This window comes from Danio rerio, chromosome 24, assembly GCF_052040795.2.
Source record: "Danio rerio strain M-AB ecotype USA chromosome 24, GRCz13ab, whole genome shotgun sequence".
In the NCBI taxonomy this organism is placed as follows: domain Eukaryota; kingdom Metazoa; phylum Chordata; class Actinopteri; order Cypriniformes; family Danionidae; genus Danio; species Danio rerio.
The window spans coordinates 32,768,730-32,789,180 of NC_141044.1; the positions used below are offsets into that span (position 1 = coordinate 32,768,730).

The following is a 20,451-nucleotide window of genomic DNA, read 5'->3' on the forward strand; positions in this document are numbered from 1 at the left end:
GACTCGTGCCTGGAATTCGGGCCGGATTACTCTCACGCTATCCTGAGACCCCGCCCCGGTTATGTGCCCAAGGTTCCTACCACCCCCTTTAGAGATCAGGTAGTGAACCTGCAAGCGCTGCCCCCGGAGGAGGCAGACCCAGCCCTTTCTTTACTTTGTCCAGTTCGCGCTCTGCGCATTTATGTGGACCGTACTCAGAATTTTAGATCATCTGAGCAGCTCTTTGTCTGTTATGGCGGTCGGCAGCAGGGAAGTGCCGTATCGAAACAAAGATTATCCCATTGGATTGTGGATGCCATTTCACTCGCTTATTCGAGTCGAGGTCAGCCGTGTCCCCCGGGAGTACGTGCACACTCCACTCGGAGTGTTGCATCCTCTTGGGCGCGTGCACGCGGCGCCTCTCTAACAGACATCTGTAGAGCTGCGGGCTGGGCGACACCCAACACATTTGCAAGGTTTTACAATCTGCGAGTGGAGCCGGTTTCCTCAAGGGTATTAGGTAACCCTTTGGTGATTGAGGAGACAACTCGGTAGGGTGTTGAAACACGCTTGCTGCGCCATTCTCCCTAACACGGAGGTACGTGCGCCTTTTTTATCTGTCAGTAAAGTTCCCCGTCAGGTGAGCCCTGCAGATTCCTCCGTGGCCCCCAGCACTGACTCAGCGGAGGAGTCACTAGCTGGCCCACTACGTTGTAGGTCTGCCCGCTGGTCAGTCCGCGTTTTGGGTATAGGTGCCTGCTATGCGTGATCCCCACTAGGCGATCCCATATGCTTATTCCGCCACGGTTAAGTCCCCCCCCTGGGCGGACCCGTGTCTTCCCTCTCCGCTAACCACTCTTTGCTATGCGTACTCCCCCTTTTTAGGGCTAGTCCATAGGTAAATTCTGCCATCTATCCCCCCCTTGGGTAACGGATGGCCTCCGCAGCGTCCTCCCTATCGGGATTGCACGCTTCCCAACGTACTGTCGTATTTCCTAGAATTATCTAGATGCTCACGACTTCCCAAAAAATATATCTAAATCCGTAAAACTTCTGTTGAAGTAGGATAAATTAGGGCCAGGGACACGTTGGAGGACCGCGCCCCCCATGATGTGGGTGCGTCACGCTTGCTTGACTATCTCCTCATCGGGGGTGTTGGTAAGGTGCAGTCATTATGGCGCTTTCCATATTCTCCCATTCATGGCACTGAAGTTCCCCAACCGAAGGGGAACGTTCGAGGTTACAGAAGTAACCCTTCGTTCCCCGAGGAGGGGAACGGAAGTGCCATATTCCGTCGCCATAATGACTGTCCCTTAGCTGTTTGAAAGTCTCTTCAGCTTAAAAGGATGGCGTCTGCTGGCTTCAGGTGTGCTTATATGCTGAGATAATTGCAGATGTCGCACACCTGCGCAAGCTTACGCTGCCAATTAATTTCATTCATTGGCCCGTTCAATACTCTCCAGATAAGCGGCTTCTGATCCGAATCCTCCCATTCATGGCACTTCCGTTCCCCTCCTCGGGGAACGAAGGGTTACTTCTGTAACCTCGAACGTTAGTTTCAGTTAGTTTTGTATGTAAACAACACAATTTAATTTAGCTTTAATTTTTTAAAACTCTTTCAAACTATTTTTATTTCTGTTTATTTCTGAAAATGATATTCTAGTTTTCACTTTTTCAGTTGTTTTTGTTAACTATAATAACCTTGGTACACACTGTATTTTCTCTCAGCTAAGTTTAAACCTACTCCTAAAGTCAAACTTAACAGAAAGCAAATAAGTCCCATTCTCAAGTTTTTTCCTTGATTTGGCATCGATCTAAGTCGTATACACTCTGCCAGGAGGAAAAGTAATTGCACGCCTCTCATCGACAAGCTTCACAATTTAAAAATGTCAAACTACAAGTGTAATTTGCAGACCAAATGCACAAAGCTTTATTCTTAGTGTAGGGTTTTATTTTTCTCTCTCTCTAGTTTTGACCAATTAATCACACGCTCCAAGTATAAGCAAAAGTAGTGTTGATAGCTGCTAGTTTAAAAATAGTCCTATAGACACCAATTAGTTTTGTTCTTCATAGGAGGGCTAGTGCCTGAAGCTCACAGTCCCATATCATGCTGAGATAGAACAGCATGAATGAACAGCTCGGCCCTCTTGACTGGATGTTCTAGTAAAATGCATGTGGACTCCAGCGATATGATCATTCTCCAGACTTATGTGCACGGCTGTAGATGACTGGCTGGAGAGCATATTAATGCCACTTTGTCAGAATTAAGAGGTTAAATGGTTGTCAGGGCTTCGTTGTCACATTCCCTTGGAGGACAAGGCAAGAGGAAAAGCCTATTAACAGAGGCACTCCTTTTTCCCCTGTGTACTTCTCTGCCGCTGTGTCGCTCATTTTCTTCTCCGCAGTCCCTTTCTCCACCTATTCTTTATCACCGTGCTCTTCCCAAGTGCCCAGGCCTGCCGTTTCCCGCAGAGAGACAGACATCTCCCTCTTGATCAGCTGCTGTGTTTCTTGTTCAGATAAATTGGAGCTTGTTCCTCTTGAGAGGCATTTCCTAAAGGACGCCACTGGCACCTGACAATATCACATCCCCATCAGCCACTGCTTAGCGCATGCCAGCATGTGGCAGAGTCGAACATACCTGTACGCTGATTAGTGTGATTGTTTGAGGGGATGCTATAGGGTGAGGAAGGGCAGTTGACAAGACACTAAATGTCTTCACGCAAGCCAGCAGCAGCTCTTTCTGAATTGCAGATTCGTGATTTATTTTTCACATGACAAAAGTGCACCTCTGAGTGTCCTTACCTCAAGGTGCAGAACAAGGTAGCCTCTATGCAAAAAGAATGACTTGTGGAGAATGTATTATTCCCAATTTGTCAGTCTGACCTTCATATTTTTCTCTTTTTTAATGAGCATTTTAGGATGAATCCGTCTTTGGAGACTACATTTTTTTGTTCTTTATTATGCTGGAACTTAAAACGGGGAATCATCTTCCCATAAATTATGTGCTAAACAAGACTGGTTTTAGTGGTTGTCTGCATGAGGGAACTTGATTTTAAATGGCTCTATAAAAGATCTATGAGTCTTTGGGCGTTTAATAGCCCGTCTTTATCTGAATTCAGCCAACAGCTGGAGAATAGATAGAACCAATGCTTCGAATCTATTATAATGCTGATGTACCGCCAAGGCCACTGTCTTTGAAATATGAACACAGCCTATAACCTATATCTCATAAAAGAGCACTTTTTGTTTGGATTCTCGTATAACTGTTGTCTTCTTTGTCCTATAGGAAAACCCCTATATGTGCAACAACGAGTGCGATGCAGCCACAGACGAGCTGGCCCACCCTCCTGAGCTCATGTTCGACATTGTGGGCCGCAACCCTACGACCTTCTGGCAGTCCACATCCTGGAAGAAATACCCCAAACCTCTGGCAGTCAACATAACCCTTTCATGGAACAAGACTATTGAGCTGACCGATGACATTGTCATCACTTTTGAGTCAGGTCGGCCGGAGCAGATGGTTTTAGAGAAGTCTCTGGACTATGGACGTAGCTGGCAGCCCTACCAGTTCTATGCTACCGACTGCCTCGACGCTTTCACTATGGAGCCCAAGACCATGAAAGACATTACCCAGCATACATTGCTGGATATTATCTGCACCGAGGAATATTCCCGAGGTTACGTTTGGAAGAACGACAAGACTGTGCGCTTTGAAATCAGAGACCGATTCGCACTGTTCGCCGGGCCCAAGCTGCACAATATGGCCTCGCTGTATGGACAACTGGACACCACCAAGAACCTGAGAGACTTTTTCACCATTACTGACCTGCGCATACGTCTGCTCCGGCCTGCCACGGGCGCCACTATGGTGGATGAGAACAACCTTTCCAGATACTACTACGCCATCTCTGACATTAAAGTACATGGCAGGTAAGACATGGTTCAGTTGTTCTTTTTTGTTGCCCCTGGCTCTTTTTAGTTTTCCTAACAAACCATTTCCCCTTCTGTAGTTCTGTGTATTGGGAGGCAGGGTAAGTGTGCTTTGCTTTATATTTTAAGGGGGATATTTTATGCATATGCTTCGTTTATTTAAGAAGCTGGCGAGAAGTACAGTGTAGCACGCTCTTCTATTTACTTTTTTTTAACAATACATTAAATAAAGATAATAGCTGCAGGACACATTTATAGTAAGTGCAGATATCAACCTTGGGAATTACACTTCATAATTTATTCTCTTTAAATCATTCATTGCCGTCTACATCTTTTTTGGTCACACTTTATTTTGATGGTTCATTTGTTGAATTTAAATTTCATTGCATCTACCTGCCAACTAATTCTCATTAGATTGTAAGTAGACTGTAAGGTTGGGGTTATGGTTAGTGTAAGAAAAGTTTCTTATAGTCAGTTAAATGTCTGTTGAAGGAGAAGTGTCAACGGATATTAAGCAGACAGTCTACTAATACTCAAATGGATCATTAAAATAAAGTGTTACCTCTTTTTCTGCAAAGATAATTAAATAATCATTCATACTTTCTTCTTTGGTTTTTGCTAAACTGGTTGCATAGTCAGGATTTTTGCAGCATTCTAAAATATAACTTCTAACTTGACACTCTGTGATCAATCTCAAGTCAAGACTGTGAAATTCACTGTTTTGACACCTAGTCTATAAACAGGAGTTCATTCCCTAATTAAACACATTTCAGGGGCCATAACTGCCTCATTTCACCTTTATATGTTCATTTCTTTAGTTCCAACATAGAATCAGACTGAAAACATAGCCCTATATACACTTTTAGAGATTGCGAAATATATAGCTAAGAACGTATGGCTGCATTTTGTCTTTAAATGAACACTATCGGGCGGTATGACATTGTTCCTTTTCACGCTTACCAGCCGACCGCTTACCTCCATGTGTACGGCTTTCCCACTGTTACCAGTTTGCCCAGTTAGCTCACCATATATGTTGGTGGATTTGAGACACAGAGAGGAGTTGACCACAATGACAGGGTTCAAGTCTGTCAAAGAACAGTTACATTAAGCAGGTAAGACAAAATCAGAAGCCAAAAAATTTAATAAAATGTGAAAAACAGGGTGAAAGTGTGGCACTGGATTGCTTGTTAAAACTGTTGGTTGGGTTTTGAGAAGCAGGTGGGCAGATCCATCTGTGCTTTTGAAAACACTGTTGGTTGGGAATAGGGAAGGAGGTAGGTGAGTCAGTCATTCAGCCAGTCAGTCAGTCAACAGCAGCCTCTGTTGGATATACGCGAGAAGAGCAGGTGCGGATGGCACTCACAAGATAAATTGAATCTCTGGTGGATTTGCGAAAACAAAAACCACAAAAACCCCTTCTGGGACATATTTAGCTCTCTTAGTAAATGTATATGGCGGTACGTTTTCAGAATAAGCCTGAGTTGTTTAGTTAACCCAAAAAGAAAATTATTTCATTATAACCCTTAACTTTTTCAAAAACATTATTGTTTTCTTCTTCCATTGATCTCAAAAGAAAGACATTTTGAAGAATGTTGGAAACGGGTTGCCAATGAGTTCCAGTATATTTTTTTGTCTTACTATGGATGATACTAAAAATGTATTTCGTTAATAAAACGTATAAATCGTTGAAACCGTTGAAATCCATGAAATCGTTGAAGGTGAACAAATGGGGATTACATTGTCATTTTTGGGGAACTATTCTTAACCATCTGTACCTATTTTTAACAAACAGACAAGATGAAGTTGAAGGGGTTGATTGGGAGACCTTGGTTGGTACCGGCCGATGGAGGAAATTTGGCCAGGGCATTGGGGTTATACCTCTACTCTTTGAGAGTCAAGATCTCAGTTTAACGTCTAATCCGAAAGATGGAGCTGACAGTATAGTGCCACCTTCACTTTACTGGGGCATTAGTACTCACACAGACCACAGGTTGAGTGCCCCCTGTTGCCCTTACTAACTAATTTATAATGCACCAGAAGTAAAATATATGTGTGTCCCACCAAATTAATATCACATTTTAAATAACTAGAAGTATTTTGTTTTATGCACAATTCTTAGTAACTAGAGAAAATCCAACATTGATTTATTGTAGGGAAATGTAACCATGGGATGTAGGCATAAGAAGCCTGATCTACAGTAAACTTGAACAATGGCGTGCGTTGAGTGTGTGGATGTTGCACAGGGCGAAGATGACAGTTGATCACAGAAGGCTGTAAATTCTAACCCTCCCTCAAGGCTGTGTTCTCATTATTGGTGCACCGTGATGATCGGTAAGTGTCATCTCTGACGGATATTTATGAGAGCAGTGACTTGTTGTCTTGTTTCTAAAAAGGTAATACAGAGTTCAGCGACGTGCTCGTTGTTGTGGGTTTTTCTCCGAGCCTCGCTGTCATGGAAAATCATGATTCATTTCCTTCCGCATCCTCACAGAAAGCATACACTCCTTCATCCCCTGAAATGTTTCTGCCTCACGGTGCATGAGCCACTTCCAGTCTGGCAGGAGGCGGATGACCCCAAGCGCAGGAATTCCAGATCTCAGAAGAGATTCAGTCTATATCGGTACGAAACAAAAGAGGCAAGATGCAGCCCTAGAAATGAGAGCTAAGTAGGTCACAGAAACGAAAGGAAATCATTTGGAGATTGAACACTTTTAACACTTTTGCTTGATTAATGTTTGTTGTGTGAAGCTGCAGTACTGTAATTATTTTAAAAATAGCTTTATAGTATTATTTTGAAATAACTAAAGCTGAAAAATAGATCCTAAAGTAAAAATAATAATAATAATAATAATAACTTTGAAAAAAGGGAAAGTGTACAACACAATTCTATTTAAAATGAAAATTTAAGTAATAAAAATACAAATTCTAACTACCAATTCACGACCTGAAAAAAGTCTTGTTGCCTAACCAAGGTTTAGGAACAACAAATAATGACTTGACTTCTAGTTGATCATTTGGTATCAGAAGTGGTTAATATGAAAAGGAAAGGCCTCTAGATTACGTTTATTTTACCATAATAAAATATGATCATGACTTGATTTTTAATTATTTAATTAGGACAGTAAGGTCTGACTTTGCTTAGAAAAAAAACTCTTGTCAAGATTATTTGGATTCTTTGTTAGTGCCTCCTCCTCCATCTTACCCCAGACATGCTCAATAATGTTCATGTCTGGTGACTGGGCTGGCCAATCCTGGAGCACTTTGACCTTCTTTGCTTTCAGGAATTTTGATGTGGAGGCTGAAGTATGAGAAGGAGCGCTTTCCTGCTGAAGAATTTGCCCTCTCCTGTGGTTTGTAATGTAATGGGCAACACAAATGTCTTGATACCTCAGGCTGTTGATTATACCATCCACTCTGCAGATCTCTCGCACGCCCCCATACTGAATGTAGCCCCAAACCATGATTTTTCCTTTACCAAACTTGACTGATTTATCTGAGAATCTTGGGTCAGTGCGGGTTCCAATAGGTCTTCTGCAGTATGTTTGATGATCGGAATGCAGTCCAACAGATGAAGGATCACAAAAATCCACCTTCAGCCATTTTTCCAAATGACTAACTAGAAGTCAAGTTATTATTTGTTTCTCTTACAACTGGGATCAACGACAAGACTTTTGATAGGTAGTGTGGAAACTACTGTATTTACTCAGCAACAAGTGCAGCTCTTATTTAAACAGTATTAGATTATGGGCTACATTCTGAATGGAATATTCACTTATTACTGCAGAGTACATTGTGTATACTCATCACAATTATTTAAGTTTAGAATATAGTTTGCTAATCTATGTTATTAAATATCAAACATAAAGCTTACATATTATTTTTATTATGTTATTATTCATTGTAATTTAATTATATTTATTCATTTTTAATTAGAGTCATTTATCATATACATGATATATATACATACATGCATAAATAGTCCTCACTTTAGTTTGGATCACAAAACTGGATGAAGTTGAGTTGAAAACCTCTTAGCCAGCATCAGGATGTGAACACACTGGAGCACTGTTTTTGGACATGTCAGTGTTTGCGAATAGATTACATCAAAAAGAACTCGAAATGGGCGAGGTAGTGGTGCAGTAGCTAGTGTTGTCGCCTCACAGCAAAAAGGTCGCTGGTTCGAACCTCGGCTCAGTTGGCGTTTCCGTGTGGAGTTTGCATGTTCTCCCTGCCTTCATGTAGGTTTCCTCCGGGTGCTTCGGTTTCCCCCACAGTCCAAAGACATGCGGTACAGGTGAATTGGGTTGGCTAAATTGTCCGTAGTGTATGAGTGTGTGTGTGAATGGTTGTGTGGATGTTTCCCAGAGATGGGTTGCGGCTGGAAGGGCATCCGCTGCGTAAAAACTTGCTGGATAAGTTGGCAGTTCATTTCGCTGTGGCGACCCCGGATTAATAAAGGCTAAGCCGACAAGAAAATTAATGAATGAATGAAAGAAAACTCGAAATGCAGGGGGTTCCACACAATCCATTCATGTTGTCCTAACACAAACTTAACACTTTTAACAAATTTATGTGGATCGAGCATAAACAATAAGTTGTCCCAATGAAATCTCAAGAATTGTGTTGTTTGAGCTCATTTTAATTAAGTAGTTTAACCAAGTAAAAATCAGTCTAAAGCTATGACCCTCAAGCAGCGATTGTAGCTAGTTGTTTTTCAATGGGAAGCTTATAAAGAATGTATTTGCTAAGTTTGTGTAAGTTATGCAGAACATACTTAGATATGAAGTATATACAGTATTTATCATCATAATAACAACACACATACACGCATTAGTTCCTGTACATCAGGGTTTATTTTGAAAGAGTGAATTATGGATGGTTATTCATTTATTTATGTCACCGTTTCTTCCAGACACCTGTTGTTTACATTGTTTATCATGTTAATTACTCACCAAAACATAGTAAAAAGCAAGACGATGTCCTAGCATACAGTGTCACAAATAAAATGAGACCACGAACTGAATAAAAAGTTAAAGTTATACTTACTAAAGAATTTATTAACATACAAAGTAGCTATTAATATATGACTGAACAATGAGATATATAAATGTTGATTTAAATAGTTTATTAATCATTTACTTCTGCATTATGAGTAATATGAAAAAAAAATATTCTTAAATAACTGGTTTGTAAATAATGCAATACAGCAAAAATTTTGCAATGAGTAATGAATAATTAACATAGTATAAAACACAATCATTAAGCACATTATGCATGGGCTTATAAATCAAGATTACAGCATTTGTAGCTGCATTTGTAAACTTCTTACTAGCCTCTATTAATGTAGAGGTAATGCCTAACAAATAATCAATTAACTATTTGCTAATACTTAATAAACGATTCAAAGTGTGTAGTTATTTAAAGTGTTACCAAATGATGTTTCTGCCTGGTCTAGTCATTGCACTAGTATTGGTAGTTCATTATACTATAAAGAAATCATCTTGGAAAATGTTGAAGGCCGCAAAACCTGCATACTGTGTGCTGCTTGAATACAATATACTGGAGCAATAGTAAATAGTCTCTCAGTTTGAAAGCTCCACACAACACTTCTTTTCCCCCGTCCTTCCATGTCTTTCTTTTTCTTTCTTATTTTCACTGCATCCTTCATTCCCCCCTCCATCTGTGTTTGATCAATAGAGTGTAATTAAAGGAGGGATGAAGCAGGCTCCTGGAGGAACAGCTTGAGTCTGACTCTGTCTCCTCTGACACACTGCTGGCCCTCACTCATTCTGATGTATAATGTATGCATTATACATCAGCTCGCTCTCTCTCTCTCTCTCTCTCTCTCTCTCTCTCTCTCTCTATCTATCTCTCTCTTTCTTTCTACGGTAGTCTCTGCAGGAGAACCGAAGACTCCTACTGTTCCTGGTTAGCTTGCAGTGAAGACAAAGAGGGGCGTAAATGTCTCATTGAACAGTCATGTCTAAAAGGCAGTCTTTTAATTTGTGCACCACAACTGTCATGCTGACTTTTCAGATGGATGCATCTTTGCGTGCTATATTATAAACCCTGAAACATGTGAGATGTGCAGATCTCACAGGTGAGCATTAATATTTCATGAAGCGTTTCTTTTGGGGTTGGATGCACCATGAATTGTTCATTTAGTGCACAGATGACCTAAACCACTTATTTAGTGGAAACTACTGGTTTGTTAACTGTTTAAAAGTTTTCGATTAAGAAAAAGAGGGAGACTGTTCATAGATTAGATGCATTTTATGTTGACTTGTTTTTTTTTTTTGTCATTTGATTTTAGTTTAATGTAAAATATTATGAGAGTTTAACTGCAAAAAAAAAATGCTTTTCTCACTTAGATTTGTTGTCTTGTTTCTAGACCAAATATCTTAAACTTCTACAATCAAGAGCATTTTCTAGACACACGAAAAATATTGTCTTGTTTTAAGAAAAAAAGTGAAAAGTGAGTTTTTTTCCTAAAATAAGCAAAATGATCTGCCAATAAGGTAAGCAAAATAATTTTATGTCAAAAGGAAAAAATAGATTATTTTTCTTACTCTATTGACAGATTATTTTGCTCATTTTAAGGAAAAGCTCACTTATTTTTGCCACATTATTTCTTAAAACAAGACTTTATTTTTTGCTTGTCTAGAAAATGCTTCTTGATTTAAAAACTTTTAGATATTTGGATTAGAAATGAGACAAAATAAAAAATCTAAGAAGAAAGAGGATTTTTGCAGTGTACATATTAGAAACACATTACACCCTAGATTGCAAATATCAGACCTGCAGTTGCCTGCATTTAGAATTCATTCATATAAATATATATATATATATATATATATATATATATATATATATATATATATATATATATATATATATATAGCTCCATATTAAAGTATGTATTTTTTATATTGTTTATATTTTCAAAATGTATTTAACTCCCCCACTAAGACATTTATTTATTTATTTTTAATGACGTCCATTTCTTTAAAAGCACACTTAATGCATTTTTTTTTTCTACACATCCCATATTTTCCAAAATATCAACCTCTACAAAATAGTTGATATATCAGTTTATGGTAAAAGTACCGTAATTAATACACTATGATAATCAGAAAATATAAAGTGTAAGACCAATTTATTTAAAACAAATAAAAGATTTTTGAATACTAAATTACCTTTATTTTTTGAATTACGCCATAAAACATTTCAGATTCTCTTTTATGATGTTTTCCTATTTTTATTTTTACAATAAAACCAAAATCAAGTGTAGTAATTATGTTTGTTTGATTGATTTAGTTATTTGTTTATTTATTTATTTATTTATTTATTTATTTATTTATTTATTTATTTATTTTTATTTATTTGTAAACCAACAATGGTGTGTGTGTGTGTGTGTGTGTGTGTGTGTGTGTGTGTGTGTGTGTGTGTGTGTGTTAACAATTAATTAAAACAGTCATTATGTAAATTAGTTTAACAGTCATTATTTAATAGTCAATATATGGTCAACCATTTGGTAAAACAGGCAGTTAAAGGGTTAAAAAAGTATATTTACTATGCTTAAAAGTATATTTTATGCCTATTCTTAAAATTTAAAATATAGAATTGTCACATTAAAATTGTAATATATGTGCAAAACATGTCAAAACCAGTATGCAGTAAATACATTAAATGAAAGAGTTATTTCACTCATAAATTAACATTGTATTTTCACAAAAGTTATTTAAAATATTTAAAACTCATAGTGTAAAAAGGATAAAATAAATGAACACTTTCATCTTAACTTTTTTAAGCGATACAATAGTAAAGTAGATGTATCAAGTCAGTTTAAGGTGAGATTGAAATGGTTTGTAAAATAAATTTTATTCAACTTAAAATTGTAAGACAGCAGCTAACAAACAGTATATATGTGTATCTGTGTTTGCGTGCATGTGTGTGTGTATAAATAGTTGTCTCAAGAAAAATAGTGTTTACAAAAGGAATGAATCCATTAGTCCCGTTAAAGAATGTTAAACTCCATTTCAAATGTGTTTCTGTTATCTGTGCATTTTTAGTTATGCTCGGATACAGTTGTCTCCCTCGGGGGGGTCGATGATACGGTGATTGATCGTTTAATTGCAGTGCTTCTTGGCTGCTCGGACAGGCAGTCGTTCGGCGAGAAGTCAATGTGTTTTTCTCTTTTTTTTTTTTTTCTGGGCTTCTTGGGCCATGCTGAGGCCAGGAACCGGAGGACAGATAATCTATTTGTGCTAATTTCGAGATTCACCCCACACCCCCGCCCCTTCCTGAATAAGTCATTCCGCTCTGTATCTTCCTCTTGCCATCTCATGTGCTGCGCTCGGCACTTCAGCTCTTCTACATCAGCACATTTCATTGGTCCGGTCATCTGATGTTTCAGCAGTCTTCTGTTCCACATGCTCTTTCACCACAAAACTTAATCTAATTATGTTAGAACCTCTCGGCCTCAGATGATTGCAGTCTGATTTGCATCTCTGTGATTTTTATTTAAAGTGTTTGATTGTATGCTATTGTTACAGAGATGGATCAATTCCGGTGTAACTTTTTATATTGGCTGATGTGAATACTGATTTAGTTATATTCCATTTGACCTCTTAACACCATTGACAGATCAGGAAGCTGCTGCCCAGGCAGTTAATCTGAGACTGTGTGTGTGTGTGTGTGTGTGTGTGTTCCTACTGTGAGAAACGGAATCGGAGCACAAGAGATCCAAATGATGAAGTGTAATTACACACCCAATTGATTCTGGCACCTCATTCATCATCCAGTCATCATGTTATTCACAAACGCCGTTTCCAGGCATCAACACAGCTAAGAAAACAATTAAATGTGTAAAAATACACACTTGACCCTGCAGATATTAGCGGTTGTCACACTGCATCCGTTGAGCCAACTCAAAGAATTTCCAGCTTGTTTTTCAGTCTCACAGAATTTATAGTCTAAATCAATCCTTTAACTTGGTTTCTTCTGTTTCTTCACTTGTCCTTTCAGTGATTGGGGAATTAAACCAAATCAGGTGAAGGATTAATTTTTTGCAATTCCTCAGAGGACCTCTGCTCTCCTCATGATTGATGAGCACATTTAGTCATTCTGTTCACTGCATCTGCTTATCTGTGTCCACATCTGTCTAAATGCTGACCTTGTTTTTGGCCCATATATATATGAGCAATATCACACGAGTAGTAGTGCGATGTGGCTGTATATCGGCACCGGTGGGAAGCGTGCATTGTGCGTTGCAGTGGCGATATACAGCCACATCGCACTGCAACGAGTGTGATATTGCATTTATGCAACAGTTTGACAGCATAATCGTGTATATAAAAAAGAAAATCAAACACAGAGAGTCTAAAAATCATTTTGTATGAGGAACTACTTTCTTCCACCATTCATTCATCTGCCACTGACGTCAGAACAGTACTAATTGTTGCTACTTCACCAACGTAATTTTAGAGCTAGTATTTGGATGATTCACTTGCATAATGTCTAAAGTGACGACAAAAACAGGTGATTTTACTGACATTTTAAGATTATAGAAAAAATACTTAAACCCTGAGTAAGGAAAACAGAAGATGGATGAGAAACAAAAATGGCCAACCAAAAGGTTATACACAGAGTGGCCAACACAAAATACATACATACTGATATGAGTACCATCTCACATTCAATAAACTACAATTACTAGGGTATAAATACAGCACTACAACATACAAAAGAGAGAGATTGACTTTGAATGTCAATGTTCTATAATGATTTGTTCAGCTGTAGTTTGTTGTTTTAAACGCTGAACTTTTCTCTTATAGCTAATTATGTGGTCTTTGTTGCCATCTTGCGGATGGAAAATGTCAACTGTTTACTCTTTGCTCTCCTACAAAACAACTACATCCTTGCCTAAAAAAGCCTCAAAATTACATTATGTCATTCAACGGCTGCAATATTTGTCAAATTTTCGACTGTGCTCTGCTTGCCACTCATACTCATGTGGGCGGAGTAATGCACAAGAGTGAAGAGGCTTTACGAATTCTGATATTGCAGAATATTGCATGGCTATCTGCCAATTAAATTCGAGAACTAAACAGAAGTGTTGTATAAATATGTAGAACACATACAGGGGTTGATTAATGAAACTGAAACACTGGCCAAATTAGTGTTGGAGGTTTTGTGGGTAAATTTGACTGACCTGGTGGCAATTTTCAATGATTGCACATTCCACTAGTAAGAGCAGAGTGTGAAGGTTTGATTAGCTAAGTTATATGATAGTTTTTCTTAAAATAACGCAATGCACATAACATTATGGGTGACATATCAGAGTTTCAAAGAGGACAAGTTGATGGTTTGCGTCTCACTGGCGCATCTGTGACCAAGACAGCAAGTTTTTGGGAAATATCAAGAGCCACGGTATCCAGGGTAATGCCAGCATAACACCAAGATGGATAAACCACATTAGAAGAGAGGGGTCTGGATGCAGACCTGCATCTGAAATTGATGTCCAGGTGCTAACCCAGAATGTATCCAAAAAAAAAAAAATCACAGCTGCCAAACTCACAGCAGAATTAAATGTGCACAGACACAAAATTAAATGTGTCCAACCCTCCTGTTTCCACTAAAATTGTTCATCAGGAGCTCCACAAGTTCAATATACATGGTTGGACTGATATAGCCAAGCCTTTGGTCACTCATTCCAAATGTTGGTTTCAGTGGTGCCAGCAGTGAAAATCTTGGGCTGTGGACAATGTGCAACACATATTGTTCTCTGATGAGTCCACCTTCACTGTCTTTCCCACATCCGGAAGAGTTATGGTGTGAAGAAGTTCCAAGGAAGCATATCACCCAGACTGTTGCATGCCCAGAATGAAGCATGGTGGTGGCTCAGTGATGGTTTGGGCTGCAATATCATGGCATTTCCTATCCCCAATACTTATGTTAGATGGGTGTGTCTACTGCCAAAACACCAAACCATTCTGGAGGACCATGTGCACCCAATGTTTTAAACAGTGTATTCTGAAGGCGGTGTATTGTATCAGGATGATAAACACACATAAAGTTTGTGTTTATTGTGTGTGTTAAGTGTGTGTTTATTGTTTAAGTTTTCCTGATAAAATATGCCTTAAAAGCTCAGACTTTAACAAAGCTTTTTGTGATTACTGGACAGGAGATGCACTTATAATTCTTAACAAAGTTTAACAGCAATGGCTCTGTTTTATTGATCTAGGCACAAAGTCTAAAGTGCATGGCGCAAACGCATTAAGGGTGTGTCCAAATACACTTTTGCTATTTTAAGGGTGGAAAAATTAGGTTTGTGCCGCAGCTCATGGTCTAAAAGAGTTGTGCTTATTCTCCTAATGAGTTACGGGTGTGTTTTGAGCATAACATACCTTAAATCAGAGTCTCATCTCCCAATCCCTTTAAGAGTCAGTTGCGTCACACCATGATGCATTTGCTATTTACATGGTGGATTTTTTAAGTGGAAAAACTAAACATCTCAATGTCTAGAAACAAACCAAATGCAGCGCAAGGATAAAGAATGAGCCTTCCCCATTCATCCTCTTTACTTTCTCTTCACTTACTCCTTCACTTTTGTGTATAAGGAAACAGTGTTGTACGCACTCCACTGAAAACATCCATTAGCCTACATATGTAATTTTGTTTGTTAAGCACAACGATTTGTTTCAAAATTATTTCTTAATTCAGCTCATCAGTTGTGCAGTCTCATTTAGTTCCTTAAAATAGCAACACGCCAACAATGCGCCTCAACACACCTCCTTTCTAGACCGGAACACTTATGAGTCCATAAAGCAGCACAAATAGATTTGCTATTTAAACAACATGACGGAAAGCAGGAAACTTGGTGTTGCGCTGGTCTTAAAATAGCAATACATTGTGCCAAACACCTCTTGCGCCTTATTGCACTGGGTGTATGATAGGGCCCTAAAAGTTCAAGTACAAATGTCCTTTAATTTTACAAAACTGTTTAGGAAACAAGATCTATATATTCTTTAAACAAAATCATTAGACATTTGCATGTTCATTTAAAAAGGAGAATAGTCTGTAGTCTGAATAGCAATTCAGATGCAATTTCTTAAGTATTTCCAGGGTTCAACGCTAAGGATTAATTCTACTGGTACGATCGGGCAAGTGGTTCAGATTTTTACTTGCCCTGCCAAAATTTTCACTGTCTCTACCAAAAAAAAAGGGAAGTTAATAGCTATGTTTTAGCCGCATATTTTAAATAATGTGTCATAAATAAAGTCTGTGAATCTAGAATTTCAACACTTAAAAAATTGTTAATAAAAATGTTATGCAAACAAAAAGAGCAGTATAGAAAATGTGGAGGTATTTTATTGCGGTTAGAAATTACTTAACAAAAGGTGGGTGACTTGTCAAACTGACGGCAAACTTTGCAAAACATCACTTAATTTTTTTTGTTGCGATGTTCACACGTAAATATCTGCTTCCAAGACGTTAGAAACAGACATTTTCTTTTAGCCTTATAATTTGATGTTGCTGCCATGTTGCTGTTTCTTCGCTGTACTGGTTGTTACCAGGTTACTGAAAAAAATAGCATGCTCAAAACATCAAATCAGAGAAGAGGAACCAGAAAGCAATATGGTGTTTACGACATCACAGAGAAGGTAGTGTTTAGAGACTTAAAAGCACAAACTTAAAATGCACGCAATTGACAAATAGTCGCAGACAAATTAAATGACAAGGCAGCACTGTCCCAATCGGGCCAGTAATGATCCTTTCTACTGTCCCAAGCGTCTCTCACTCTGGCCCTGGGCCACCGGGCAGTCTTTAATGTTGAGCGTTGATTTCCAATAAATTCTGTATTGAAACAAATCAAATATTTGTTTTTGTATTTGTTTACATTTTTTGTAATTTTTTTTATCTTTTTGTTTTTTATTTTGCACAATAATGGCTTTTTCTTTTGAAACTATTTTTTAGCCAGATTTATTATGCAATTATGTTTTGATTTGATTTACTAATCACCACATTATATCACATTGTGTAAATAATATATTTTTAATTTCAATTTTCACAGCTACTGAAGGAACATTGCGCAGATGTCATAATATGGCACACATTTGGAAAAAGAAAAGCCGAAAGGCAGTCAAAAAAACAACAAGTAAAACAACAAACAGTAAATTGCTTTATTTTTACAAGCTTGATAGTATCTGTTTGTGACTCATCTTCTCAGTTGTTCTTGAGCAGGCAGTTGTAGTCCTCAGTCTGAATGAACACCAGACAAGCAGCATCACTCAAGGAAATGGAAGGTGACACATGGCTTGTCAGCCCGTTACCATTAGACCTGCACAAGCTCGTTTAAAGCATCTTAACAAGTCGCAAACACAAACCCTGACACTCCTGCAGTACAGAAAACCTTTCAGTTCATTTATTTGTTTTGCCTTCGCATCCCTTCCCCCCATCTCTGCCTGACCCATGCACTCTCTTTAACTTATTTACGGATAACAGATCTGCTTGCTGGGTTTCTCAGTCTGTGGTTTTCATACAAAGAGCTTCACATATTGCCCAGCACTTCCTTTCTGAGCACATGGGGCTCACTGTTCTGTTTCTCTCTCTCTCTGCCTCCCCATAATAAGAAACCCACAGCTTTGAGAGTTCCCCAAGCAGAGCACCTGCAGACCGCGGAGTTAGAAAAAACAAGGAGTGGAAGGAGAGAGAGAAGAGGAGAAGGATTGTGCTGCAAAACAGAAGCAGAAAACGGCATATCTGGATAGCCCAGCTGCCAGGTCCCAGATGTGTACGTGTGTGTCTGTGTGTGTCGTGCTGGGCTGATGCGTGACTGCCATGCATGGTCATAACCAAAAGAGGGAGGTCTAATCTGTCTCTGTTCCATGCGAATCGTTCTGCAGTTCACATGTTTAATTAGCTCCAGTGTGAAAAAAAAAATACTGGTGCTCTCTTTGTTTGCTAGGCCGATTGATTTTATGAATTATAAAGGAGCAATTTATGACGGCAAACGAAATGCAGTCACACTTGGAGGAAATGTCAATCAAATATCGGCACTATTTTGTGCTGGTATTTAAAGAGAGCGGGCAACATCAGCAGGTCATTTTTACATTCAGCGCATAACATTTTGTAGTTGATACTGAAATCAATGAAATTGACTGTTAGATAAAAAAAACAATATTTAAAATTCACAAAGATCATCATTTAATATAAAGATGGAACTTTTACACTTTTTTGTGTATTTGTAAGACAAATTGTCAGCAAATTGCATGTTAGTTTGTTCGTTTATCCAGCAGCTAGCTCCCTGGAGTTCTCAAATGGTCACCCACTGAAGCTAAGAACCTGGATGGGAAACCACATGGGAAAGCTAGGTTTCTGCTGGAAGTGGTGTTAGTGGGACCAGCAGGGGGCACTCCTGAGGGGAGTGAAGGGGACAAACCTGTGGTCTGTGTGGTTCCTAACACCTCAGTATATTGATCGGGACTCTGTTAGGGTTCTGAACCTCTCACGGTTCGATTACGATTATTATGCCATCCATTCGATTTAATTCGACAGCTCGGTGTATCGCAGTGCATCAACAGTGCTATTTTTTATTATTTCCTTAGCAACACAATAATTCTTGTATTAAAATTTATAATTTATGTTTATATATTATTTGTAATACAATTTTGTCCTTTAATACAAGCAGTCAGATATATGAATTGTATGTTTAATTATACCAGCTCAAAGAAAACAAACTTTTTGAATATATCAAACAAAACTATACATGGACAAAACAACATGAATATTTATACCAAATAAACAAATATAACTATTATAACGCTTGCTTTTTGAATGCTGTTGAGCGAGTTCTTATATGCCACGGATTGATCACACACTCAACAGAATAGGCTGCGATTGTCTGTAACAGCCAGCAGGTCAAAGGGGCCAAGGAGAGTGAGAGAGAACTGGGTTCTGATGTACTTCTCCCTCAGTGAAAGACTGCCCAGCAAACTCACAAGCAGTGAATTGTGCAGTTATATTTAATTACTCAGTCTCCTCCCTTGCCATAGTAAAATAAAAAATAAAACAATTAATTTTGACATCCCTAGACTCTTTACTGCTCAGTGAGCATCATCTTTTGGATGAGACGATAAAACTGTGGTCAAAAAATTATGTGTTTATGGCTGAAAACTAACAAAAACCATACAAAAAACAAAGCAAAGAAAATTATAACTTCTGAAAAAGCAAGAATATGGACCACAGATGTCCAAAGTAGGGCCCGTGGCTCATTGTAATGGTGATAATGGTGGGGGTTGAGGAATATCAGTGTTGCCTTTTACACAGAGATTGTCATTTTTAATTTGACATACCTTTTTTGTTTGTTTTATTGCTGATCTACAAAAAACAAAACTGAAATGAAATGTTTTATTCAAATGTTGTAATTTAATCTAATTTTATAAAATTTAAATACTGTCACTCGATGGACAGAGGACTATGCAGAAGAGATCAGTGAACAAATCAAGGCAAAAACCAGTGTAATACTGTTATAAATTAGTTTTGTTTTTACTGTAATATGTTCATTATAAAATGTAAAAAAATTAAATAAAATGTTTGTTTAATATAAAATGAAGTATGTTTTCTAGTCATTTGTAAATATTATTAATTAATATTTATTAATATATACTAATATATAATATACTAATATAAATTCAGTCCACTAGCCTCATTCAAGTGTGGTTTTTGGCCCTTCATAAGAAAAAGTTTGTGCAACCTTATACAGTAGACAGTAGTAACCAATATAGCTAAAAATAGCAGTATAAATGTAGCTTGCTTGATTAAGGTAAAAATGTGTTAACTTTTTTAATGCAAACCTTTAATGCAAATCAGGATGCATAATTTTTACAGCATGTGTTTTAGTACACCTTAACAATAGTTTTTTTTTTTTTTTTTTTCATGCCCAACAAGTGTTTTGTGGTCTGGTTTTTAATTTTCATAAAATTTGAATCAAGCTATTATTTGAACTTAAGTTAAATTGCTAATTATTATATTAATATTATATTAATGTCAATGTAAATAATATGTTAATATATTTATAATAACATTATATTAACATTTACAACAGCAAATAATTTAAAAGTTATTTAAAAAGTTTTAGTTTTTTTTTTTTCTTTCTCTCAAAGTTTTTCTTCTCTCAACGTTTGACCGCCGCATGTAGCTGCAGTTCTGTGAGACACAAGCACAGGCAAATACTCGTGGGTGTCAGAAAGGAGCTGCCTGTCACTCACACAGTACTACTGACACTGTAGGTATTGTTATATATATTTTTGACATTTCTGTATCTTGCTGGTGCTTTTGGCATCCCAAGTGAATAAGTGTCAGTATTAGAGGATGAAACATCCGAGCTCTTTCATAAAACCCAGCAAGCTGCCTTGCTGCCCACATAGGCTGCTTCCTTTTAAGGCAGCATCCTTACTAAAACATTACCTCATAATTGACTGATTTGGGACACTCTTACACTTTTTTGGGCGGCAACTATACAAAATGAAACAAAAT

The 20,451-nt window shown here is 37.9% G+C and overlaps 1 protein-coding gene and 1 long non-coding RNA gene across 26 annotated transcripts in view; one reads left to right on the forward strand and one right to left on the reverse strand.

Moving 5' to 3' along the window:
- Window positions 1-20,451, forward strand: part of ntng1a (netrin g1a) — a 249,022-nt gene that overhangs the window by 170,932 nt on the left and 57,639 nt on the right. For all 25 annotated transcript variants that reach the window (XM_087309785.1, XM_087309807.1, XM_087309787.1 and 22 more), the window contains one exon: window positions 3,269-3,912. In XM_087309785.1, the coding sequence (XP_087165911.1) occupies window positions 3,269-3,912 (644 nt within the window). The remainder of the gene's footprint in view (window positions 1-3,268; window positions 3,913-20,451) is intronic.
- LOC147838075 (uncharacterized) lies at window positions 11,357-17,034 on the reverse strand. The gene is made up of 3 exons (XR_015525168.1): window positions 15,210-17,034; window positions 13,205-15,051; window positions 11,357-13,071 (listed from the first exon to the last, which is right to left on the reverse strand). It is a non-coding gene; the product is annotated as an uncharacterized LOC147838075 (long non-coding RNA).